Source organism: Aspergillus terreus, genomic scaffold, assembly GCF_000149615.1.
Source record: "Aspergillus terreus NIH2624 scaffold_14 genomic scaffold, whole genome shotgun sequence".
NCBI classification, from domain to species: domain Eukaryota; kingdom Fungi; phylum Ascomycota; class Eurotiomycetes; order Eurotiales; family Aspergillaceae; genus Aspergillus; species Aspergillus terreus.
Window position 1 is genome coordinate 1168576 of NT_165937.1, and position 25401 is coordinate 1193976.

Here is a 25401-nt window from a genome sequence, read left to right on the forward strand (position 1 = left end):
ACTCCGTACTGTCTTATCAGAAGTCCTGAAGTCCCTACACAGCCACACTTCAGCCACAATATAGACCAATGACTCAGACTCGTATATTGATTAACAAGCGTCCTGTATCTCGATCCATATACAACACCATCCTGATCCTGATCTGCATACCATGCACTAGAAGACCAGTATACACAGTTACAACACAGCCCTAAAGCCAGAGCCACACCAACACACCGCAACCTCAGCAACATGGACCCCAGTGACCCCAACAAAGACTTTATAACAGTCAAGAGCACGCTCCCGACACTCCCATTCCCCTCGAACAGCGAGCGCGCCATCCTCACCACAGACCGACTCCTCATCCGACCACTCGAGCCCACCGACCTGGACGGCCTGCACGCCCTCCGCACCCAGCCAGACGTCATGCGATGGACGTCCACCGGCCGCGTCGACCAGAACCTCGACGAAACCCAACAGAAACTGGCCCCCTTCCTCGCGCCCAACGACGCCGCCACCTTCAACTGCGCCATCTGCGCTCGCCCCTCCGGCGACATGGTCGGCATCGGCGGCGTCCATCTGTACCCCGGCGCGCACGGCTGGCCCGAGCTCGGGTACATGCTCCGCCGCGAGGTCTGGGGGCGCGGCCTTGCGTCGGAGTTTGTGCGCGCGTGGCTGACGGCGTGGGAGGCGCTGCCGCGGGAAGAGCGTGTTGTGCGCGTGCATCGGGCGACGGTGCCCGAGGCTGCCGATGCGGATGGGGATGGGGAGGGTGCGGTGCGCGAGCGGCTCGTCGCGGTGGTCGAGGCGAGCAATGTCGCCAGCCAGAATGTCCTGCTCAAGGCCGGGTTCTCCCGGCAGGGGGAGTATACGGAGGTAGATCATGCGGATCCGTCGGGGGTCGTCTGGCTCGTGGTGTTCTGCTATTTTCCATCGCGGTGACATGGGGTCTGTCGACGGGCGGCTGGCTACGTGGGAGAGCGATGCTGCTACCGTACGTGTGATGCGAAAGAATGAGAGTGCATTGTATGTAGTAGCGAAAATGTGTAGGGCAAAGAGAAGAATCTAATGGATAGGGCTACTCCGCCGGAACAGCCACTTGACCTCGTCCGACTTCCTGGCCTTGCGAGCGGACGACAAAGTGAAGGGACCGATCAGCCGGGACGAAGGTCACCTCGACATCTGCGCGCAGGGTGGACAACGTTTGTCCGGCGACAACGGGGTAAGGGTACGCAGATCGATTCTGTCGCTCGTTGAAATCGCACACGATGACCCCTTTGCGGGCAATATGGTCTGAGAGCGGTCAGCACTGAAAAACGACGGCTGTGAGAGATGGAACATACAGTCCGAATCGACGCGGTGCTGCGGATTGACCAGAGAGCACTCGTAGATCCCAATCTCGTAGACCAGGCTCTTCCCGTGGGCGTGGGCAATCGTGATCGATGCGTGGTGCGGCATGCTGGCGCTATACGACTCGCCCTTGAATTGGATTGTGCGTCAGATTGATCTGCCGGTACGATATCACGCCACGCCATACCTTTTTCAAGATCCACAAGGGCTCGAATGTCGGCATGTCGGCCACGGCGACACCGTACGTTCGGGTGCAGTGCCACGTTGGACCGTTCGCGAAGTGCAGCCCGTATAGCACGGCCCCGCGTACGACTGCGAGGTGTCTGAAAGCAGATCTGTGAGTATTATGAGCGGCGGAGCAGGGGCTTACACTCACGGCTCGCTCTGTGGAATGACGACGCAGCCTTCATTCTCACGCAGCCAGTTTCCCAGCCTGGATCGGAGATAGGGGGACGCACTGAACCCGCCGACGAGGACGACTTTCTGATTCTCGGCAGTGTGGTTAGCAGATGCCATGGCATACGCGAGGAAAGGAGTGAACGGACGTTGATCGGTCTACCGCAGCCATGCGCCTGGCGGATTTGCGTCAGGATCAGAGCTCGGATCCGGTCAACCACCGGGTCAAAGAGTTCCCTCATCCTCCCAGGAGAGAGAACAACTCGGGATCTTTGAGCATCGTAGATGTCCGAGTACACGGCTCCCTCGTGCAACTCGACATCGAGAGGAATGTATGACGTCCGGGACTCATTCTCATGGAATGCCTTCTTGACCCGTTCGAACCGGTTCATGAAAACACTTCCGGGACGAGTCGTTCCCGATGGCGGCTCCAGAAACGCGTCGCCCAGTTCTCGGACAAGAAGCTGATAGAACCGAAAGTCGACGGCAGTCGAGCCACACATGCCCCCTATGGAAAATTCAGTCTGATATTGGCTCACACGGGCATCAAAACATACCGGTGGACGCAGTGATCTGCCGGAAGGCGAGCGGGGGTTTGACACTCAGGATAGAGCAAGTGGTGATGTCCTAGGATGTTGTCAGAAGCAGAGGACGCAATGCGTAGCGAGACGGGCCAACTCACGACTGTTCCACCTCCACAGTCGCATACCAGGAGTCCGTCGCCGGGCTTATCATGTCATGTGAGCGTCAGCTAGGGAAGGCTTCTATCCAAGGGGATCTGATCTCGGGCATACCTCGAGTGCATTCTGGCACTGCGCGAGCACGGAGAGGGTAGCTGCTTCCGGCTCATCGATAACGTAGACCCTCTCGCGCTGCTGCGCCCTCTCAAACTGAGCGCCGATGGCCGCAGACCGCAAAAGACCCCGAGTCTCCTGCGACCAGGTCGCAGGGACGGTAAAGTAATACTCGACTTGAGTATCCTCCCGGTCGATCTCGGGCATGTGGTCAGATGCGTAGTGGTGTACGTACCGCAAGAAATCACTGATCACATAGCACGGGCTCAACGCCGCCGGGAGGTGCAAGGTGCCCGATCCCAACATCTCTCGCATCGCCTCGTCGGCAAACTCCAGGCTGTTGACACTCCGGTCCAACAGAAGCTTGGTCCAGGAGCAGACTTCAGCACCGGGGAGATTGCCGTCTCCGTACCCAGCTGGGACACCTCGGTCGTATCCAATTCGCGACGGGACGACTGAGTCATTGGCATCCTTCATGGGCCACTGTCGCACTAGCTCAATCCTTCCTCTTGCCCCAGGCTTCGGATACCCGACACCTGCACGGCCCGTCAGCTTCTCACATCGCCATGGCGACGTTGGAGAGGAGTATCTCACATGTCTTGGTGGTGCCGAAATCTATCCCCACGATCAACCGCTTGCGCGATGCCATCGTGTTGCGCTGGACGAGGGAGAAGATCACTGGCGCCAGGGATCCCAAACAAGGCAGATTGCTGGCGGTTCTGATGCCGTGAACCTGGTCAGCCGGCTTATATGCTGACCCATTCCGGACGCAGATGCTCTAGAACAACACCTGTCTTAGACAGCGGATGAAAGAAAACGCATGCATCCGACACCCTGGTCTGACAAAGGCTGGTTGGTTTTGCAGTTCTGGCTTCAGCGACCAACCACGCACTGTTTGTCTGTATCGGAAGGACAAAGAAATGCGAGACATGGCGACTATTTATCAGACAGAACGCTCCCATGGCCACCCTCCTTTTTATTCTCCCTGGCTCCGTTGAGTGTCTCGGTCGTTTTCTTCCTATCCTCCGCCTTTCGTCCACATCATGGTGGCATCTGTAAGAAACAGAAACAGAAAGGTAGGGCCCATCCCCCGTCTTGATCCGTCGTATATATCGCAACCCTCACCACGCTCTAGAAACGCGCTGCATCTCCTCCCGACAGCCAGCCCGTCAATCCGCCCCCCAAACGTCAAAACATGGAACAAACTTCCACCCAGGAGGAGGAACGCACGCCTCCGGTTGAGCAGAAGCAGGCCCCCGCCGATGGAGCGGAGGAGGCGCCTGCTACCAGTGAGAAGCAGTCTCCAACCCAAGCGAATCCATGGCACCATGATGATGAAGATTTTGAAAAGTACATAGCTGAGAGGGATACTCGATTCCCCCCGGTCCACTTTTCTGTGGACCGCTTTGCCAAATACCGGAGAGACCTTTGGAATTTTGTCTCTCAGAACAATTGCGAATGGATCCTGCCCGAGGGGATTAGGTCGTTGGCCGATAATTACGGGTGGTTCCAAATAGAGCTCGAGGGATGGCTGTACCATAGGACCATCAGCCGGGCGGAGCTGGAGGGCCTTCCCGACGCTCAAAAGAGACTGATCGTGTCCAGCCTGAAGGGCAGCCTGGTCCAGGATGACCTGGACACCACTATGAGTCTTCTTCCGAACCACATCCGCAACGGGATCGCCTGCGTCCTCTTAGAAAGCGTTGTCGTGCAACACGCCTTCGCCAAAATGTTCGACAATCCATTTTGGTACTTTGACGGCGAGGCGGAACAGCTGAATCAACTGTACCGCAAGTTCATTCAAAGTGAGTATCCCCACGTGGCTAGGTTCCGTTTACTGAGGAATTTGAGCTGATCCGACAATCAAATGTCGCAGCCAGTAAGCCGCGGGCTGCGCTCTGGCGCTGCGACACGATCCGACTCGCCAACTCGGTCAAACACAGCGTGGCCGATGACCTCACGCTGGGGCAATATAACCAAGAGCGAAGAGACGCAGCCGTCGCCGAGTTTGCCGCCGAAATCGTCTCCAGCGAGCCATTCAAGCTGCTCCTGAAACCGTTTGCGGACGCCGAGGAAGAAGCAAAGGAACTTGAATATCTTGCCAGGATTTACAAAACCCTGGCAGACATGCTGGTGAAGGTGTTTGCTCATCCCGCCCTTCCCAGAGTGCGCTGGATAGACGACTTGGAAGATACTTTCACCGCAGATCTGAAGACTATGGCGGCTTCCAGTGTTCACTTCTTGGACCGTGGGGACAGGAGATTGGATGGGAGACGCGTGTTGATGGTCAGGTATCCCGCATTGGTAGGGGCAGACGCTGTGCGAGATTGGCCCCTTTGTCCAGAATCTGTCCGGCTTGAAGCTGACGTTCTGGTTGCGGACCCTCCTTCTCCCAACGACAGCGGTTAGCCATGATGGGAGACATTTTGAACCGCTGCCAGACAAGGCGTATTCTCTAGTTCCTGAATCCTGTCACTGTCCTGCCAAGTCGCTGGCAATGTCTTTCGTTGACTACATGTGGTCTTTGCTGCTGCTGTTGGTGTTGCTTTTGGATCTAGTTTTCGTTTCACAACTCTGTGATCATCGCAAATATCCTCTAGAAACCTAGAAATTAGCTAGTAAAATGCATACCAAGCGCGACCTGGCGTTTTCTTTGCTTCAACAGTGATGATGACTCTACGGATGAAGATAGGACAAAAAGAAACCTACCTTAGTTGCACTGACCGGACTTTGTTCCATGGGGTCATGCCGGCGAAGACGAGACATGGAACAATAGCTGGCAATATTCAATGTTACGATACCCAGGCACTCGGCATCCGTTGGTTGATTCTGGTCCGTCCGACATCAAAGGAGGCAAAAGACGGGACGGAAATCTTTGTTCTCATCTCCTGTACAAAGGCATGTTTTTCTGATGACAAAGAACCCTGGTTTGTTATCATTGACTCGAACCTTGGCGATGTACACAAATATAGAATGGCGTAGTGATGTGCGCTCCGAAGGCTCAGAGATACGCACCACACTGAGAAGACCGGCATCATCAGGATTCTGCAGTGAGGGCTGTCCATGTGGATTGATACATCTGTTGTGAAGATCTAGAATGAGAAACCATATAGCAAGGCATAAACTTGCACCCGTACACATTAAATTGACATGAGAGCCTAGCCATGGTTGGACAGGAGACCACTCTGAGAGGGGACAGGCGTCTGCAGAGCTGAAAGAAACCTGCAAGGTTTACCTGAAACCTTTGGCAGGAAAGAATCTTGGACCAGCGAACCCGTGGGCGATTATACTTTGGATATCGATGTTGCCTCCACTATGAGGGCTCCATAGCTTGACAAGGATGTACCTCCCAGAACTGCGTCCACGTCGGTTAGTGGGACGTTCCTGAGCAAAGGACAGATGAAACATACGGAGGAGGGTCAAAATTGAGAGTGACCATGCTTTTACTTTGTTCGATGAAAAATCTTGCATGCGGCTTCAAGACCCGACAGTCGGCGTCGCCTTCATTGCGCGGGCCAGACGGCTGGATTACACTGGGAACAAGGCGCCGTCTTGGCTGTCCCTCGCGCTCCATGGCGTATTGGCGGCGTATCATCCTCACTCGCCGCTGCAATTCACGGCGTCGACGGCTGTACGTGCTTGCCGAAGATGCATCATCGCCACTTTCGCTCTCTTCGCTTTCTGTACAGAGGAGATCGTCTTCCAGCTGGCTCATGTGGAGCCGCTCGATCTGCGTGACGGAGGGAAGGTCTTCACGTTCCACTCCAGAAGATCCGATATTTTCGGATTGCTCGTCGTATTCGGTTGTCACAATAAACTCGGACGCCGGATCCACGGGGTCAATGGCATAAGGTCCTCCCAGCTCATTGACATCGGTTTCGGACTCTGGGTGACCCTCCGAACCCAAAAGGGGGGTTCTTTCAAGAGCCTGGAGCGGAGGACGGTGTGCGTTCAAGTATTCTTCTGAAGGCTGCATAGCACTGCGCCGATGACGGCGCCGAAGGGATGTGGTGTGAATGTTGTATCGAGCTGTTCGGGCGAGCAATTCATCGGAAGTCATGGAAACGAAGACCATACCTTCTTGGATCCTAAAGGACATTTCAGCAACAGGAACCGATCGATTTCGCTCCTGGGTGCAACATACGGTGCATTATAGCCAATCTTCGGGGCTTTGATGACGATTTTTTTCAAACAGAACGGCATTTCTCCGCGATGCTTGAGAATCAAATTACACCGATCAGACTTGGTACAATAGACAGAGGAATCGTTTCGAAGAACATTTTCCGGCCACGAACTTTCGCCGCCAGGTTCGAAGGATCCCCCGTCACAACTGGCTAGTTCCATTTGGAGGGCTCCTGACACAACCTGACCTTGATGGCCGTAGCGAAAGCTCTGGGGACCCTCTCGGTTGTCGTCTGACTCCAACTTTCTACGCTTGACTCTGCCCCGATCGCTGTCGCGGACGCCTTCCACCTCCTGGGGCATGACGGGGGGCGTCCTGATAGGGGGAACTGGGTCGTCAAGGAGGGAATTAGGATGGGCAGCCCTGTGTCCAATGTTTCGGGATGGTCGACTGCCTCCTCTGAGTGTGCGACGTCTGGAAGACCCACTATCAGCCCGGGAGGGATCTGGGTCTGTTGCGTCTGGATCTAGAACAGGAACGTTTAAGGTCGGTGATCGGGGGATAGCTGGGCGGACATGGCCCTCATAACCAGTATAAGGGCGGTCGGCACCATGAGATTGGAGTTGCTGGATTTGCCGGTCAACGGCAGCTTGGGGCTGTTCAAAGTTCGACCGATCTCGACCCTGGTTGGATCGGAGTTCGTTGATCTCCTGGTTCAGAGTTTCTAATGCACGGGTGGAGGTGATCCGGTTGCTTTCGGTGTTCAGCAGCAAGTCCCGTAAGTGTTGCAAACGATTGGCGTTGGGTCGGGCTGGGCGATCTCCGCCACGACTTCCACGCGAGGTACGGCGAGAGGCTGGCGGATAGTCGTAATTTCCCGACTACAGTCCAGGGACAGGCAGTCAACACAGGTACGATTCAGAGATGACAGTGAGGTTCTCCATTGGAACAGAATGAGAGAAAACGTACCATCCTGGAGGGAAGATGATCCGCGGTTAGTTGGACGGAGCGGGAGGGGGCAGCAACAACTATACCGATACAAGGTAGGACAAAAGACGAGACGAAGAGACTCAGGTGGAATAGAAAAGGAACAGAGAGGCCGTCCGAGAGCAAACAGAGCCACAAGAAGACAAAACAACAAGAAAACAGACGAGATGGGATGAGAAGAGAAAGTGAGTCGAGAGTGAGAGATGGGCGATAACGAAGAGGGCCATCTATCTATCGACGGCACGTGATGACGATGTCATCGTCTCCAGAAACACTTCGGAACTCTCTCCCTTCTTCCTCATCCATTCGCCCTCCTTCACTTCTAGCGGTCTCGGTCTTTCTTCATAGCGTTGGTTTACCTACTTTCTACCTTATTCTCCTCTTTCATTGATACCGATCCATCTTCTTGGAGTCTTTCCTCCGTCATTGAACCACATGGAGGGCCCGAACAGCACTCCGCATTCTATCAGCGCGGGTGAGTACTGTTTTGGCTTGACCGGAGTGACAGCTAACAGGTCATACCCATATGATAGATGAAATCGCGCTCTATGATCGCCAGATCCGTCTATGGGGTGTGAAGGCCCAAGAAAAGTGAACAGTCCTCTTCCTACCTCGCATGTCTTCTCCAGCTAATCGTCCATTCGCGGTAGACTACGCTCGGCGAATATCCTTCTCATCACCTTCAAAGCGCTCGCCAACGAGGTCGCTAAGAATCTGGTCTTGGCTGGGATCGGAACCTTGACGATTATCGATCATGAGACCGTCGGAGAGGAGGACCTGGGGGCCCAGTTCTTCGTAAGAGAAGATCAACTCGGACAAAATGTTCGCTGGCCCAGCCCCATACAAACTCGAGGTGCAACAAGCTAATTCCTGCATCCAGCGTGCCCAAGCCGCATCGGCGGCCATTCATGCCATGAATCCAAGAGTGCAGCTCCGAATTGACACGGATGACGTACGCACCAAGCAGGCCGACTTCTTTGGACAATTCGACGTGACCATCGCCACGGAACTTGACTTCGCGACCTACACCACTATCAATGCTGCATGCCGAATTGCGAACCGCCCATTCTATGCAGCGGGGCTTCACGGCTTCTACGGGTTCATCTTCGCCGACCTCATCACGCACGATTTCGTTATCGAGCGGTCAAAGTCCAACGCCCCCTCCACCACCCAGGAGACCCCCACACGCAGCATCGTAAATATCACGACAAAGAAAGAAAATGACAAGGTGATTGAGATGGTGACCAAGCGCGAGACATACTCCCCGCTCATTCTGGCCAACACCTCCCCTCTTCCGGACGACTTCACCCGTCTCCCGCGCCGACGCCGCCAGGTCACCCCGCTGTTAACCTGTCTCCGCGCACTGTGGGAGTTCCAGAAGACGTCCAATCATATGCCGACCTTTTCGCACCAGGACCTCGAGCTCTTCACCAGGCTCGCCCGCGAGGCTCACCAGGAGCTGAAGCTCGACATCTCCACCCTAGACTCGGAGTTTCTGCGCACCTTCCTCCAGAATCTCGGCAGCGAGCTCAGCCCCGTGGCCGCCTTTGTCGGCGGCAAGCTGGCCCAGGACGTGATCAACGTGCTCAGCGCCCGCGAACAGCCCATCCAGAACCTCCTCCTCTTCGACGGCGAGAAGTCCTTGTCTCCGATCTACCCGCTCCATCCGTTTTTCCCTCCCGAAGTCGGAAATGTCCTCCCCGCCATGCCACCCGTTGCGAATCCGATCCCATTGGATGCGGAGCCGGTCACCGGGCCGACCATGACTCTGCCGTCACTCCCGCGTCCGGGCAATTAGAGTGGCTCTAATGGCAAAAAGGACGTAACACTGCAATATCTTAGATGTACTTTACAGCGCTTGTCTTGGCTGGAAACGAAGAGCCCCAGGACAGGCATTACGACGTGTATGATAGAATTGATAAAATATGAGACGGTCGTTGGTCTTTGCGACATTCAAACCTGCCATTTCAGAAATTGTTCACATGAAACGCTCGTAGGATATAGATTGACAGCATCAAACAGATATGAATGCACCAGGGCAGATCTATAACATCAAGGTGGTCGACCCAAACGCCACGTAAAAGATGAACGGGTTATACTGCAGCGGGAATTATAAGTGGTAATTTTCGAGTGAAAGATGTATTTTTTGTCGCACTGGTTCCAAGAGTCGATGAGAAGAAAAAAAAAAAAAAAAAAAAAAAAATAGAGATATCATGCAGAGAAACCTTCACGGTCGACTTGAAGAGTCCCTCCCGACCAGAGGGGCGCTCTCTTCATCTTCTGCCTTCCGGGGCCCCATTGTGTGGTTCCCAGCACCGGACGCCTTGTTGTCGTCCTCCTCCTCGTCGGAGATGAGGCCCTGGAGCTCGAAGGCCTCGGCATCGTTGATGTGCTGGGCCTCGGCCGTGGAGCGCGCATGGCCGTTCATGAAGCGGGAGGGCCGCTGCTCGGGCTCGGCGTCGAGGGACTCGCGCGCGTTGGACGGTTTGGTCGATTCGGGCCAGGCGTGGACGGCGTAGATGTGGAGGAGGACGTTGACGACTAGATCCAGTCTGTTAGCGCTGCGCGGGACGACGCACCACAGAACCGTCGAAACTTACAGAGGAAGAGGATGAAGGCGATGCTGTAGAGGATCAGGATGTAGGACACGTGCGTAATCTCGGCTTGGTGCAGCAGTTGCATCTGTTCCTCGGTGGCGCCCATGAAGAGGAAACCGGAGGCATAGAGGAGCTTCGTATTGTCAGCACAGAGGCCAGGACCCGGGCGCGTGGGACACTTACGAAGGGAGTCAGGTACTGGAAGCTGTTGGGGTTGGAGCCGTCCATGCTCACGGTGCTCTTGTCGCGCAGCACGAAGGAGATCTCAATGATTCGGGTGAGCGCGGCAGCCATCAGGGTATAGCCGAAGATGGTGTGAATCATCGTGCTGATCATCAGCGTCTGCGGATGCGCCGACATGGCGTAGCCGGTGAGGCCGATGACGATGGCGGGGATGAGGTTGCGCTTGGGGCGGCCATCGCGGCTGCGACTCAGCCAGATGCCCAACAGACCGGCGCACCACCAGACAATACCCATGGTGGTATGCTGCAGGTCGTTGTGCACCCAGGGGCCGCCCCAGCGGTGCTCGGTGAAGGTGTTGACGCATCCCCAGGCGGCGATGACGAGCGAGTCGAAGAACTCCTGGCTGCGACCGGTGCGACGGAGCCAATACTGGCCGACGAGCAGCAGGATCGTCAGCAGAATGCCGTACGCGATAAAGGCGCTGCCCATGATGAAATGCGCCAGGCACTGGCCGAGGTGGTCATCGCGACAGAAGCCCATGGCGGTAATGCCGCCGAAGAGCATCTGCACCCAGCTTGCGACGGGCATCGCCTTGCCGAGGACACCGTGGAGAATGACGAAGACGCGGCGGATGCGGCCGTGAATGCCCTTGGACAGATGGAGCTTGAGGTAGAAGCCGATGACCACTTGCGCCACCAACATGAACATCAGGGTGTTTGCAAAGGACGCGTGGACGTTTTTCGAGAACTGGCGGCCTTTGTGGGCGTGGCCGAGGAAATAGGCCACCACGGCGATCACGGTACCGACAATCTGAAGAGGGACATGCCATCGAGAGCGCACAATCTACAACATGAGCGGATCGGTTGTCAGCATGTACGACCGGACCGGACTGGAAGGTGGCTTATCGGGGAGAATCAGCAACACAACACATACCCCGAGGACCATACCCAACGGGAAGATAATCCCGAACGACAGACCCATCAGGATCATATGCACCCATAACGTCGAGTCCTAGAGATCCGGTCAGCTGGTGTTGGGTGGGAGTGGTGGTCGCGATGCAGTCGGACACGTACAATGGGATCTTCGGAGATGGCGGCGCCCTCGGGAACATTTTCATGGCCGCCATGAGCCAGGACCGGGGAGACCAGGAGGAGCGCGGCGAGCACCCCTCGTGGGTTGAATGGATTCAGTATCATGGTGAGGGAGAAGGATGTCGGCGGAGAGAGGGAGAGTGGAGGGGGAGAAAAGAGAGAGTGGGAGAAGGAGAGAGAGAGAAAGGAGGGAGGAAAAGAGTGAGGGAGAGAGAATAATAATCAATAGTAATCGGCAAATCAGACGGCTCGGATTGGGCGGAGCAACTGAAGAGAGATGCACAGCATGGGCTGATCGCTTTGCTTTTCTTCTTCTCTTTCTTGTTGTCTCGTGCGTTGAATGTACGGAGTGTGATGCTGTTCTACATGAAAATGGCTGGCTGCGGAGAGTTCAAGTTGTCGACTCGGACGGACCGGATGGTGAAGCCGGCATGATACTCCACGTTCCCAACTATCTATATCCTCCTACCTGAACATCACCACCACCACCACCACTTATCGACTCTGACTGAAACACACGCTCCGATATTTATCTTTGAGACTCACAAACGTCAATCTCAATCGCCATCACGATGCCCGCATCGCAGGATCTCCATCCAACATCATCCACCGCCGAAAACGGCAACGTCCAAAGGGAGAAAAGACTGGTACGTGCCCACGCCATGCAACCCCAGTTAGATTCTCCAGAGACTCACTGACAACTAGCTAGAATGCGCTACGTACTTCCATCGCTGAGTTGGAATCCCAAGCAGAGCAACTAGAATCCCAAATTGCTTCTGTCAAATCTCAGCTCAAGTAAGCTATCTAACGAGGGTAACAAATGAAAGAGAAACACAGACTGATCGCCCTCAGAGATGACCCTGCAGTAACAGTCCAACGTCATATCCGTCTTCTTCACGACTATAACGAGATCAAGGATATCGGACAAGGCTTGATGGGCCTTATTGCCGATGCTCGAGGAATGCGTCAGATCGACGTCCAGAAGGAGTTTGGGGTAGGAGATCGAGACTGAGACTGATCTGGTCTTCTACTGTCTGAATGATGATGAAACGGATGATAGTTCCTTTCGAGAGGCATTCCGCGCAAAAGCGATATTATGATACCCAATATCCTGTTGTCATGTTGAATCAAGCCAAATGGTCTCATTCCTATTTCTACACAATCACCTAACCACAGACTTTTCGGATTCTAGATGACACTCAACTCCGCGCCCAAGCCCGAATTAAACAATAAAATCTATCCCTCAAATAGTGGAGAATGTAGGAATATTAAACAAGAAAGGGGAGTGGGAAAGTAAGGCCACATTATAAACAGCTGCCCTCAGGAAAGAGGACATCATGCAAGGGTATATGCAAAAGACATGGGGATATCATCATTAGTGCGTCTTTCCAAGACTCTGTAAATTGACCAGCTCGTAGTACCGACCCTTTTTGCGGATCAGGTCGTGGTGCGATCCGCTCTCAACGATCTTGCCTTGGTCAAACACGTAGATCACATCGGCTTTCTGGATCGTACTGAGGCGGTGCGCAACGGCAATCGTGGTGCGGCCACGAGCAGCGGCATCCAGTGCGGCTTGCACAACCTTTTCAGATTCGGAGTCCAGAGCGGATGTGGCTTCGTCCAAGAGGAGGATCTTGGGGTCCCTCAGCAGCGCGCGAGCAATGGCGACACGTTGTTTCTGTCCGCCAGACAACATGCCTCCCTTGCTGCCGACCACAGTGTTGAATCCCTCTCTGTAAGAACAAGACGGTTAGAAGATAGCCAAGCGCAGGGTGAGAGCTATGGGTGAGAACTTACGGAAGGGACATGATAAAGTCGTAAATGTTGGCATCCTTGCACGCCTTCACGATGGCGTCTTCCGACACCTCATCGTCCGTGACTCCGAGCATGATGTTGTCCTTGATCGTTCCTTGGTACAGCGTCGGCTCCTGACTGACCAAGGCCATGAAGCTGCGGTAGGAATTGACATTGAGGTCGGTGATGTTCTTCCCATCCAGCAGAACGCTGCCGGAGAGGGCATCGTAGAAGCGCTCTAACAGGGCAATCGTAGTGCTCTTACCACAACCGCTGGGCCCAACCAGGGCAACATACTGCCCAGGCTTCACGGTCAGGTTCAAGCCCCGCAGAACCGGCTGCTCCGGGCGAGTCGGGTATCTGAAATGAACATCCCGGAATTCGATCGAGCCTTCCACAGACTCCAGCGTTTCTCCCTTGTCCGACCAGATGTCGATCGCTGGCCTTCTGTCGAAAAGCGTTCTGAACTGGGCGGCGGCGTTCTTCGCCTTGCCCATGTCGGGCGAGAAAGAAAAGACGGTGCCCGCAGACTGCGCGCCGAAGAGGATCTCGGAGAAAACGACGAAGAATTTGAAGATCGTGTATTCGTGCTTGCCAAGCAGCGTACCTCCGTACCAGAATCCAAGCGCAACGCAAAAGAATACCAGCGCCTGTGAGGCAGCATAGAGAAGAGATGACTTCGAGATCGAAATGAGACTCTTTCTCCCTTGCTCTTGAAGCTGGGCGTGATACATGTTCCAAACGTCCTGTTCACGAGTGAGGGAGGCAACCGTACGGATGGCCGATGTCGCTTCGCAGGCATAGCTGGCAGAGCCTTCGTAGGCGGCTTTCGACCGTCGTTGGAACTGAGCAAGCATATAGAAACGGTAGAATCCGCATCCCAAGAGGATCGGGACAACGGAGATGCAAACCAGGGCCAGCTTCCAACCCAGCGAAAGAGCAATGATGATCGCCGCGCCCAGTGTCGTCGATGTCATGAGAATGGTGCCCAGTGTCACGCCACTAACTCCGGACAGATGCTTGGTCTCGGTCGACAAGAATGAGGTCAATGCACCAGTGCTATTCTCCTCTCTATCGAAGAAGGTAATGTCCTGTCGGAGGATCGAGCGAAAAGCTTCACTCCGGGCACGCCGGATCAGTCTTTCAGAACAAACAGCAAATGCCGCCCCGTTGGTCGATAGGGTGATGAACTGAACGATTCCGACCACGAAAAACATCAAAGCCCAGAAATTTGCGTCGGACCGGATCTTGTCCGCCATCGTGCTACTATACGACAGTGCATTGATCGCCTTGGCGTAAAGAAGAGCTTGAGTAGGTTGGCCACCTCCTGCCAAGACTGCGAAGATCAACCCAATGATCATGTACAGCATCTCTGGCTTGTTGAAGGATGCAATGAACTTGATGAGAGCCCAGAGTGAATACTTCTGCTGCACTTCTGGGCCCTTCTTGGCAAGAATAGCGCTCGATACGGACTTGTGGGTGCCTGAACGGGCCATCTGGTTGAAAGTGTTTACCTCTTCGTCTTCCAACGAAGCCGAGTTCGTACCGGCAGTCTTGATCCGCGCCATCTCCCCCTGAGTGAAGTCCTTTTCATTCAATTCGTCGTCAGCATCGAGGTTTTCCGCATCTCTTTCCTCGTTGATCCGCTGAGCTTCGACGAGACTGTGGTAGGTGCCCTTCTTGTCAACCAGCTCGTCATGGGTCCCTTGCTCGACAATGCGACCACCCACGAGAACAACAATGTTATGGGCCGTCTTGATAGTCGATAGACGATGGGCGATGACGATAGTGGTGCGACCTTCAGCAGCCTTGTCGAGCGCAGCTTGGACGACACCCTCCGATTTCGTATCCAAAGCAGACGTGGCTTCATCGAGCAGAAGAATCTTGGGGTCACTGACAATCGCCCGTGCGATGGCAATGCGTTGCTTTTGACCACCAGAGAGCAAGAAACCGCGCTGACCGACATTAGTTTCGTATCCTTCCGGCAACGCAGTGATGAAGTCGTGAGCATTAGCCATCCTGGCAGCGTTCTCGATCATTTCCCGGATTTTGTCCTCCGGTTCGCTCTCAAGCTTGGTCCCAATCAGACCGTGACGGATGTTTTGGTAGATTGTCGTACCGAAAAGGACGGGTTCCTGACTGACGAGGGAAATTTGCTGACGCAACCAACGAAGATTGAGAGTCTGAATGTCATGACCATCCAAAAAGACTTGGCCTCGGACAGGGAAGTAGAACCGCTCCACCAGGCCGACGACAGTACTCTTTCCCGAGCCCGAAGGGCCGACCAACGCAGTCGTCTTACCTGCGGGGAACTCCAAAGAGACGCCATCCATGACGGTCACTTCAGGCCGAGACGGATAGATATGTTTGATATCACGGAACTCGATGTTTCCCTGGACGTTCTCGATCTTGTCGCCCTCGTCAGAATACGGGTCCAATGGAGAGGCACGATCGATAGTGCTGTAGATCTTCACGGCAGCAGCCAAGGCGTTGGTGAATGCCTGTCCGTTCGGGCTGACGTTTCCTAAACTGAACGAGCCGATCAAGATGGCCATCAGCACAGTCAGGACTTGACCGACGTTGACCTCTCCATCCACCAGGAATCGACCCCCCATCCAGAAACCGAGACCGTAGTTCATGAACATGATCCCGAACATTGCGCCAACCATGAAACCGAGGATGATCTGGGTCTTGGTTCCCCATTTCTCGGCTTCAGCGAGGTGGACCTCATATTGTTTGGCCAGCTTGTCCTGCGTACCGAAGGCCGTGGCGTTGCGAATGGAGCTGATGACTTCCTCCGCCACCGTTCCACCCGCGCCATAGCTGTCCAAGGACTTTTTGCTGTATTTGATGATGAAACGAGAGCCACCTCCCATGGTCAGAACGAGCGCAACGATGGTGGACGAGCAAATCAGGGCCAGTTTCCAATATTTGATGTAGGCGACAATGAAGGCGGTAACAAAGGTAGCCAGAGCCGTCAGGGTGAGGCCGACCTTTTCGGAAATGCCGTCCTGGATGAGGTTGGTGTCGGCAGTGATCCGGGTGGTCACTTCACCGGCGCCCAGCTTGTCAAAGTAACCCATGTTCTGTCTGAGAATCGATTCGAGGTAGTGTTCGCGGATCTTCTGAGTGATGTGCTCGCCGGTGTAGATGAATCCGACGGTGCTGATGTAGACGGTCACGAACTCCGCAATGCCCAGATACACAAAGTAGAGGACGTTGTGCGTCAATTGGTGATAGTACACGGAGTACTCGACCGTTCCGAGCATGATGCCACGCATGTTGTTGGCCAAGGAGCCGAACAGGATCTGGAAGGTAAGGTTAATGGGAGGGACTCTAGCGATTGCAACTGATGACCAAGGGCACTCACAGTGAACAACGGCAAGGCCGCGCCGGCAGCAATAGCGCAGATTGCGCTGACGAAGATGATCAACATATCCATTCGTGACGCATAGCGGAAGAGCGCAATGAAGGAGACACTCGACTCCTCGGCGTGCAGCTGTTTCTTCAGGACCGCTTTCTCGCTCTCAGGGAGGTGGGCGAAGAGAGCATCGTCGTCTACCGCCACCGGGGTATTTTTCTGGGAGGAGGATGGCCGAGACCCCGGCTTTTCCTTGCCTGCGGATGGTGTGATGGTAGAACCAGAGCCTACAGAACGCTCGTTCAGGCTATGTGCCTGTTCAACCGTGGCTGTAGGCTCGTTGTCTGGTTTCTCCGCCGAGGGAGACATGTTGTCCAGTGCGTTGAAGGCCAAGCCTCCGGGGGACTAGATTGGGTCCAATGGTGATAATACAGTAAAAATGATTGCGATAAGGATGACCAGGCGGCACTACTCCATGAGGAACCAGCAGGAGGAAGAGAAAGAGAGAGACGATCAACTATTATTGCTGGCTTGTCGGGATCCCCAGCGCTCACCAGATGCGGTAGCGGTTTCAGGAGTAGGGATGGTTCCTTTTAGAATGTTGAACAATGGGGAACAGAGAGGTACCAATGTTGCGGGGAGGAAGCCGAATGCGGACAGGAAGCGAAGTAAGTCGATGGGGAAGAATAGCAAAAGGAATGATGAAGAGAGAAAACACGGAGTGAAAGAGATGACGGGGCAACGAGGCGCTACTTATTGTTAATGCATTTCTTTCAGTTGATCAAGAAGCTTGGTGACTTTGGCAGAGAATCCATGGTGTCAGCCGCCGTGTCGGGGGGTGGTTCTGGTCACCTCCACTATGGAGATTTTTTTTTAGCCTTCCATCATTAGCAGGTCAGACTACGGAGTACCAAGATAATCCTGGTGCTCGGAGCCCCGACTTGCCGACGTCCTTTTATGCAAAACAACATGCATCAAGAGGGATTTTCGTCTTATTCGATTCCGTAGAATCCCCCAGAGTACTACGTAGAATCTAGATACCTAGGGTCGATCGAGATGACGTCCACTACTACCCAGATAAGAATTTCTCCATGGACACCAGCATCTTCAGTCTCTGGGTGACTCTTGCCCCTGTATGTATGTACTTTGTCCAACTGGGCAGAGGCAACCCGAGAACGAGACCCTCCAACAAAGGATCCAAAACACCGGCAAATTAGCGTCTCTCAGGGCTGGACATAGAGCCAGATCCGTCGAGTTCGGCGTCTCTTTTAGGAAGAAGGTTTCTCGATCGGTGAGTCATCCCGCCATCGCAGATTACCCACCTAGGTGTAGATATTCACCTAAAACATACCAATAACGGGACATTCACTACGAAACTACTTACTAACAGAGCACGCTCAAAGTAAATCAGGTCAAGCTTTAAACCGAGTTCGGAGATTTCGCAACGACCCGCCCTTATCCCCGCCACATGCTCTTAAGTGACTACTGTATGGGACAGTCTGCATACACTTCAAGAATTAGTTAGTTAGTTATTCCCGACAAATTATGTAACTATCCTTTTTCTGGGCTGAGTTTGCAACGTTTACCCTTTTAGGCAAGACGCCACATCGGAGTAGAATAATATGAACAATAACGATACCCTAACAATAATACTTCTTCTACTATAGTAGGAATCACGGTCGGAACAGCCCGTTTGTTTGTCCTACGAATACGAGTTACGAGTTACCGTATCTCGTTTTCCCCAATGCGCTGATTCGTTCGGGATTCCAGATGAGGCATGGAGATTAATTTCCCTAGTCAGGTCGGTGGTCGGAGTTGGCCACTCCGACTCTACCTAAGACTATCTAACTAGTACGGAGTAGTAGTACCTTAGTCCTCCGTGCACCCAGCTTACTCTGTAAGAGTACGTACTACGTACTCCGTAGGAGTAGCTTAGTTACCTCCTATTGTAGAGTAGTATTCTCATTTCTTTGGGACCGGAAACCCCCCTATCCGTGACGTAGAATATCGTGTCCTCTTCTCAGCCTAATGGTCGGCAATGTGGCCGAATAGCCCTGGAGTTCCTTATTGTTTGACTTAAGACTCATACCTAGTGTGCTCTACGGAGTACTCCTACGTACATCTCGTCTCCGCAAAGAGGAGCCCCCCAAACCCAAAAGCGACGGTTTGTTTGGTATTTCTGTTTGGTCTCGTCGGCAGCGGGACCGACATGTCGGTGGACGGAAGATCCACTCACTATTATTGCAGAGCCGGCGAAGAACATGGAGGAACGGACTGGATCTACCGTGTCCAGCCTAAGCGAGGCCTGGACACTCCTGATCCGCTCGATCGATCAGGGGGGCGACATACTGCTACGTGTGCGTTTGGGGGCCTTCCAGGCATCCACACGTCGTCTAGAATCATCGGCATGGGTTCAGGCAACAACCGTACTCGACTGCCTGGTACAACATGATTCACGTCCCGAATCCTGCGCGTCATCATGGACAGATGACACGGCACGGACCTCGAGAGCCTTCCGGCAGGTATTCTTGCGGTCTGAAACCATATCACTCTGCTGCAATGGGCTGCGTACGTCCTTTCGCGAGATCACCCGAATCGGTCCATCACGCGGCTTGAATCTTGCGGGTTACCGTACATTATACGGTTGTCTTTGAGTCATCGGGCGCGAAGACCCTGTAGCTTTCACCGACAAACGAACTTCCAACACAAGCGTAGAGTAACTATTGTATGTAGATGTTGATGTCCGTAGCGTAGTCATCATCTTGTTCTGCCTTATTCTGCCTCAGGCAACAACGCACGCACACGGAAATAAATCACATGACCGACCCGAAGCGAAACGCTAAGCCCTGCCCGCACAAAAAAACCACCACTCCGAAAGGCCCTTGAAGTCGGTCGACAACCTCACTATCGCCAGTCCATACATCTCAGCTCGCCGTCGCGACAATCCTTCAAGATGCCGGTTAGCACTCCTCCCCCCTGTCGAAGTTCTCTCCGGGCAGTTATTTTCACCCTGGAATTATTGCACCGGCTGTCCCATCCCAAAATGCCCGTTGGGGACCTGATGGACACCGCTGGCTAACGCGCTGCCCTTTCTCTCGATTAGAGCCACAAGAGTTTCCGCACCAAGCAGAAGCTTGCCAAAGCCCAGAGACAGAACCGTCCCATCCCCCAGTGGATTCGTCTCCGGACCGGTAACACCATCAGGTAAATATTTCGATTGCTCCTGTCCTTGCTTCGCGAGCGCGCGGTTGGGGAAAGTCGGGTCCTGCATCAGCCACTACGCCTACTACGTCTACGTTGGAATGTTCCCATCGGCACGCAAAACCAGTGCTTTGAACCCCGCCACGGAGAAAGGAGACGGTCAAGGGACCTGCTCGATCCGACCGACCGGACTCGCACGCGGAGTCTTCGAAAAAGCCGCAAGGAATGGAAATGGCTGACTCGTCCTTCTACCAGATACAACGCTAAGCGGCGGCACTGGCGCAAGACCCGTCTCGGTCTGTAAACTCGAGGCAGCAGCGACCGAGATGTTTGTCCCCGATTGTTTCGTTCGATTGTGATACCGCAGACGTTGCTCGCGATGGTTAATCTGCATCCTGAACTCGACCCGTTCTGAACTCTGTCGCTTCGTTTCCCTCCATTTCCACGTTCGGCTACATGACAAGCTTTTTTTCTGGGATGTTCTTCCAAGATGATTCAGTCGGACGGATTAGACGATTCGGTTGCAGGCGGTGGCGGGTTCGGTGACAAATGATGATGCTACAATTTATTGTACACGAGCTGAAGCAAAAATCAAAAATTATGACGGATCATGAGCTTGAATGAAGATTAATCGGGGTCTTGATATATTGGGATTTGAAGGTGCATGGAAGATGCCTTGCTTGGTGGCTACGTAGTATCGGCCCATGACTCTCGCCACTGTAGGGGGTAATAAAGGCAACGCAAATAACCAGTGTTCACTTTGTAACTACGACATTCAGAACAAAGCCGTAACTGGCCTTGCTGTGACAGACCTGCCCGATGAGGGGGTTATACAATGTTCGAAAGGTGCAATAGGTTCACTGATATTTGTGACTGCTGCATCCGGATTTAATCTGACAACAAGTACCAAAACGAAGCCATCCTTGATTTTGTGCTTATGAACGAATCCACCTAGTCTGTTGGGCCAGAGAAAGGATAAAGAGACAACCGCTGAGTGAAATTTCCTAACGCCAGAAAACTGAAGAACATGAAGACCATAAGTCAAGTTGAAACATCGGAAAGACGCCCATCTTCTTAATGTAGCCTTTAAAGCGAACCGATCCAACGAAACAAGCAGAGAAGAGAGGACGAGACAAGGTGTTTAGCGGCTACATTGGGACATTCGTCAGTCTGGCGTAAATGAGTATCAAGACGGCGAACTTACTCCTCGGCCCACTCGTTCTCACGACGGATCTGGTCCTCCTCTTCCGGAGTGAAATCATTTTGGATGTTGAAGGTCTTGCGAATCTCCTCGGGGGACTTGCCCTTGATCATGTTCGCCACGGTCTTGCAGCCGACGTCCAAAAGGCCCTTGATATCGAGGTAGTTGGCAGCCTGCGAGGGCGCACAAAGTTAGTTTGACCACGGGAGAGAGTTAAGGGCACGTCACATACCAGAATGATTTCGAAAAGCATTTCCTGGTCAACCTGCATGAATTTCTGATCCCACTCGTCGATATCAGTCGTCTTGCGGCGGGAATCATCGTCGTCGCCGGTGCTGGGAGGGTCATTTTTGTGGTGGGTGCACCATTCGATCACCTTCTTCAGGACGGCCTCGTTGACCTATACGCATGTGTTAGACACGGTTCCCAAGACAAACCTGGACCAATGGTGGTGAAACTCACGTTGGGGATAGGGATGGCTTCTCCGGTTTCACCCAAGTCCTCGAGCATGTTCTTGATAAGGAGAGAGCGCTCGGCGACATCACGATCTGCATGAGAAGAGGTCAGTTGGTGGGCACATATCTCGGCACATTGCAAGGATGATGAACGTACCAACCGTGATGTCGACACCGTCGGAGCTGGTGAAGACGAGAGTGGGAGAAGTCGACATCTTGGTGGGTACGTAAGTAACTGAAGTTGAGAGAGACGTTAGGATGAGGTCGGACAATCACTGACAAGACCGAGTTGTTAGCTATGAAAGACAGAGATCATGAGGGGTAACTCGGCGGGGAGACGAAGACTTACCGATGACGGTGGAAAGCTGAAAAGGTCTGCAGCAGGCCAGAGGATGAAGGAGGGGGGAGACGGTACCTTTTATACTGTTCGAGTCACGCAGACGGCAGTGAATTCGGAGAGGGAGGCGGAAGGATAGATTAAAGAGGTTGTTGGCGTCAGAGAAGGACGAACAAGGGAAGAGTCAGTAATGCGGCTTAGTCGCGGCGGTGGAGGCGGTTGATTTCGTAAGGAGGAGGTAACTGCCGCCGACGGTAAATGTAAGTTTACATCACAATACCATCGCGCTGTCCCCTATCGGCAGATTCCGCCGACCAGATACATGGAGAATGGTAATCTATGGTAACCCAGGTAATCATGCCAGAAATCATAGGCCAGTTAGTAAGGTACTTCTACTAGTTAGGCTTCTACTAGGTAACTACTAACTACAACGTAGTGTTGGCCCCCACGGTAACGGGTTCTGCCTCCTGGTAGTGGCCTTTTCCGAGTAGAATACGGAGACAAAGAGTTCTTTGAAGGCTGTAAAGGGTTGAAGTGGTGTATCAGAAGCAAGCCCTTGGACAAAGCAATGTTTTGATCCAAAGGTTTCAAGGATATCTTAGCTATCAATACTCCAGAAAGAAATGAAACGAAGCCTCCCTCTACAAATCCTCTGGAAAATGTCGACAGTGCATACTGCAAGGATCCCCATACTCATGCCTAAGCGAGGGCAAAAGGCCAATGTACCTGTGCTCCGTACTCCTATTGTATTATGCGATGGCATCTGCCAATGTCAATCCGGACCCACCAACAGTCGATTCATCGCCGGATCATAATAATAAGCATCATACGGAGATTCGGTGATATCACCCTTCCACGACGCGTCGCAAGAGGTCCGGACCTTCTTCTATCTGATCGCCCGATTTCCTTTTTTTTTTTCTTCCCTTCTTCCTCTCTCCCTCCCGAGTCACCATCCCCCAGGTATCACCACGGTGCGACACGTTCTCGTGCAACTAATCGCGCCGCTATCCTTCCAACAACCCGATGCTCCCTCCCCCTGGGTTCCGAGTCCCGACTGATTGAACTTTTTCGGATGCGTCGCAAGGACAGCATGAACTGTCTGCTTAGGCTCTCTCTCCCGTCGTGTTCGCCCTGATCCCCCCGTTCGTTGTGTTGTCATCTCCTGGACGCCCTTCGCATTCAAGCCATGTGGAGACGAACGTATCTGTTGCTGCTCGCGCTCCGCGTTTACTTTGCGCTATCGCCGAGTTACCTCCATCCCGATGAGAACTTCCAGGGTCCGGAGGTCTTTGCAGGTATGTCCCGTTCCAATGCGCCCGTGATTCCCATCCCGATCGATGTGCCGGCGGCGCGACCGGCTTCTTCATTGCCGACGGCGGGAATCAACAACATCTCAGACGACTGACCCGCCGACCTCCCCCATCGACAGGCCACATTCTCTCCTATCCATCCGATTTGCCGTGGGAATTTACCACCCAGAACCCGATCCGCAGTGTCTTTCCTCTCTTGCTCGTTTACGATGTGCCGATCCGACTACTGAAATGGTTCTACACCGAGACGGGGACGGTCAACCCGCCCCCACAGCTGGTCTACTATGTGCTACGCGGAGTGATGTTTCTCCTGAGCTTCGTGCTGGAGGACTGGGTCATCTACGAGCTTGTCCCGGTGCCCCGCCATCGTCGCGCGACCGTTGTCCTCGTCGCGTCGTCCTATGTCACCTGGACGTATCAGACGCACACCTTCTCCAACTCCCTCGAGACCCTGTTGGTGGCCTGGGGTCTGGTGTTGATTCGTCGCATTGTTGAGAACAAGGTTCGTCCCACCCCAGCGGCGGGTGGTTGCTGTGTGGGAGGTCGAATCGCGAGCTGATTCCCGTTTGTTTATAGCAACGCTCCTCGGTCTTCTCCTGCGCCGTCTTGTCCTTCATCGCCGTCGCCGGCGTCTTCAATCGGATCACCTTTCCGGCCTTCCTCGCGATCCCCGGGCTGCAATTAGTGCCTCACTTCTGGCGCAAGTCAGTCTTCTTCCCAGCTCCAAGAAAGCGTCGATCCTGACCCCCCGCATCACAGGCCCTTCTCGCTCCTTTCCTTTGTCGGCTTCGGTCTATGCTTCCTCTGCGTCGCCATCGTCGTCGATACTACATTCTACAGACCATCCGCCTCGTTCGGCGAGATCCTCCGTGCGCCTATCATCGCGCCGCTCAACAACCTCTGGTATAACTCGGACAGTGCCAACCTGGCGCTCCATGGACTGCACCCGCACTACCAGCATTTCCTGGTCAACCTCCCGCAACTCCTGGGCCCCGCGTTTGTGATGATGGTGCTGTCGCTGAGGAGACTACCGACCGTCCCGTCGTGGTTGAAGAACACGCGCGCAGTTTCCGCCATCTCCGCCACCGCCATGTTATCCGTCTTCCCTCACCAGGAGCCGCGGTTCCTGATTCCGTGCGTGCCGCTGCTCCTCAGCTGCTTCCGTATGCGCCGATCGCGCCTGTTCCTGATCTCCTGGGTCGGCTTCAACGCCGTCATGGGCTTCTTGATGGGCGTCTACCACCAGGGCGGCGTCATCCCCGCCCAGCTCGCCCTGCCCTCCATCATCTCCACCAACACGCTGGCCTCGGTCGCCGTCGCCGCGGGCCAGCAGCCCCCCGCCGTCTCCGCGACCGTCCTCTGGTGGAAGACCTACTCCCCGCCGCGGTGGCTGCTGGGCGACAACAGCAGCGTGCCGCTGGACATCCACACGCGAGACTTGATGGGCGTCCCCGGCCCCGACATGGCCGACGAGCTCGAGCGCCTCGTGCCGTCCTGTGACGCGCACGCCGCCGCAGACCACCACCTCGACCAGGTCTACGTCGTCGCGCCCAGGTCCGCAACCTTCCTGGACCAGTACACGCCGTCGAGGCCCCCGTCGCAGCTAGAGCTCCACGAACTCTGGTCCTACAGCAAGCACCTCAATCTCGACGACCTGGATTTTGGCTCTGATGGTGTCGTGCCGACGTTGAGGCGCGCGGTTGGTCGGCGCGGCCTCGTCGTCTGGGAAGCGCGCCGAGCCGGGTGTAGCTGACGGGAAAGGCCAGAGCATAATATCTTTTTCTTCTTTTCCCTTTCTTTTCGGGCATCGTCCTACCGGATTTTGCATTAATACGTACGTGGCTCATTGCCGGTCTTGCCATATATCCCCTTGTTCTGTTGCTCCGTTCCGTTCTCACAATGGCCATCTACAAGCCATCTATACCGGGCATGTACCTATCTATATACCCCTAACACGACCCCAACACATTTTATACCCCACCAGCGACGCAATGACAGACGTTTTTATGATTTGGTTTTTGTTGGGGTGAGAAATCGCCCTGTTGTATTCCTCCTGCGCCGTCACATGAGTAGGCCCCATCACCCCTAGGCGGCTTGTGTCACCCGATCCACATATCTGGTAGATGCAGCTTGATCATGCGATTCACCAAGAGATGCCGTCTGCAGTAGCTTGCCGGTCAAGGGATAGTTTAGATCTGCACCCCGACCAAGGATGTGCATCGTCAAGTCGGCGCACAGACAA

The 25401-nt window shown here is 54.2% G+C and overlaps 10 protein-coding genes across 10 annotated transcripts; 5 read left to right on the top strand and 5 right to left on the bottom strand.

Moving 5' to 3' along the window:
* Positions 1 to 231: 231 nt before the first annotated feature.
* ATEG_09417 (GNAT family N-acetyltransferase) lies at positions 232 to 1082 on the top strand (the record flags this gene model as incomplete). The annotated part of the gene is made up of 2 exons (XM_001218038.1): positions 232 to 855; positions 1056 to 1082. 2 exons carry the CDS (start codon positions 232 to 234, stop codon positions 1080 to 1082), a joined length of 651 nt encoding a protein of 216 aa, XP_001218039.1.
* A 591-nt stretch (positions 1083 to 1673) lies between these two features.
* ATEG_09418 (Hsp70 family protein) lies at positions 1674 to 3168 on the bottom strand (the record flags this gene model as incomplete). Its single annotated transcript, XM_001218039.1, has 4 exons — positions 1674 to 2233; positions 2283 to 2352; positions 2520 to 3055; positions 3114 to 3168. The coding sequence occupies 4 exons, from the start codon at positions 3166 to 3168 to the stop codon at positions 1674 to 1676; spliced, it is 1221 nt and encodes a 406-aa protein (XP_001218040.1).
* A 546-nt stretch (positions 3169 to 3714) lies between these two features.
* Positions 3715 to 4928, top strand: ATEG_09419 (uncharacterized protein; the record flags this gene model as incomplete). Its single annotated transcript, XM_001218040.1, has 2 exons — positions 3715 to 4324; positions 4396 to 4928. The coding sequence occupies 2 exons, from the start codon at positions 3715 to 3717 to the stop codon at positions 4926 to 4928; spliced, it is 1143 nt and encodes a 380-aa protein (XP_001218041.1).
* Positions 4929 to 5750: 822 nt separating this feature from the next.
* ATEG_09420 (uncharacterized protein) lies at positions 5751 to 7614 on the bottom strand (the record flags this gene model as incomplete). The annotated part of the gene is made up of 4 exons (XM_001218041.1): positions 5751 to 5874; positions 5930 to 6607; positions 6664 to 7523; positions 7612 to 7614. 4 exons carry the CDS (start codon positions 7612 to 7614, stop codon positions 5751 to 5753), a joined length of 1665 nt encoding a protein of 554 aa, XP_001218042.1.
* An 835-nt stretch (positions 7615 to 8449) lies between these two features.
* ATEG_09421 (E1 ubiquitin-activating protein AOS1) lies at positions 8450 to 9427 on the top strand (the record flags this gene model as incomplete). Its single annotated transcript, XM_001218042.1, has 1 exon — positions 8450 to 9427. The coding sequence occupies one exon, from the start codon at positions 8450 to 8452 to the stop codon at positions 9425 to 9427; it is 978 nt and encodes a 325-aa protein (XP_001218043.1).
* Positions 9428 to 9856: 429 nt separating this feature from the next.
* ATEG_09422 (Ytp1 family protein) lies at positions 9857 to 11605 on the bottom strand (the record flags this gene model as incomplete). The annotated part of the gene is made up of 5 exons (XM_001218043.1): positions 9857 to 10170; positions 10230 to 10359; positions 10410 to 11219; positions 11343 to 11420; positions 11483 to 11605. The coding sequence occupies 5 exons, from the start codon at positions 11603 to 11605 to the stop codon at positions 9857 to 9859; spliced, it is 1455 nt and encodes a 484-aa protein (XP_001218044.1).
* Positions 11606 to 12072: 467 nt separating this feature from the next.
* On the top strand, positions 12073 to 12512 carry ATEG_09423 (SWI5/SAE3 family protein; the record flags this gene model as incomplete). The annotated part of the gene is made up of 3 exons (XM_001218044.1): positions 12073 to 12147; positions 12210 to 12295; positions 12338 to 12512. The coding sequence occupies 3 exons, from the start codon at positions 12073 to 12075 to the stop codon at positions 12510 to 12512; spliced, it is 336 nt and encodes a 111-aa protein (XP_001218045.1).
* A 363-nt stretch (positions 12513 to 12875) lies between these two features.
* mdr1 (ABC multidrug transporter Mdr1) lies at positions 12876 to 17024 on the bottom strand (the record flags this gene model as incomplete). Its single annotated transcript, XM_001218045.1, has 3 exons — positions 12876 to 13233; positions 13298 to 16602; positions 16665 to 17024. 3 exons carry the CDS (start codon positions 17022 to 17024, stop codon positions 12876 to 12878), a joined length of 4023 nt encoding a protein of 1340 aa, XP_001218046.1.
* Positions 17025 to 21056: 4032 nt separating this feature from the next.
* On the bottom strand, positions 21057 to 21727 carry skpA (SCF ubiquitin ligase subunit skpA; the record flags this gene model as incomplete). Its single annotated transcript, XM_001218046.1, has 4 exons — positions 21057 to 21230; positions 21290 to 21457; positions 21520 to 21605; positions 21670 to 21727. 4 exons carry the CDS (start codon positions 21725 to 21727, stop codon positions 21057 to 21059), a joined length of 486 nt encoding a protein of 161 aa, XP_001218047.1.
* A 1308-nt stretch (positions 21728 to 23035) lies between these two features.
* On the top strand, positions 23036 to 24912 carry smp3 (glycosylphosphatidylinositol-alpha 1,2 mannosyltransferase smp3; the record flags this gene model as incomplete). Its single annotated transcript, XM_001218047.1, has 3 exons — positions 23036 to 23144; positions 23279 to 23661; positions 23869 to 24912. The coding sequence occupies 3 exons, from the start codon at positions 23036 to 23038 to the stop codon at positions 24910 to 24912; spliced, it is 1536 nt and encodes a 511-aa protein (XP_001218048.1).
* Positions 24913 to 25401: the final 489 nt, after the last annotated feature.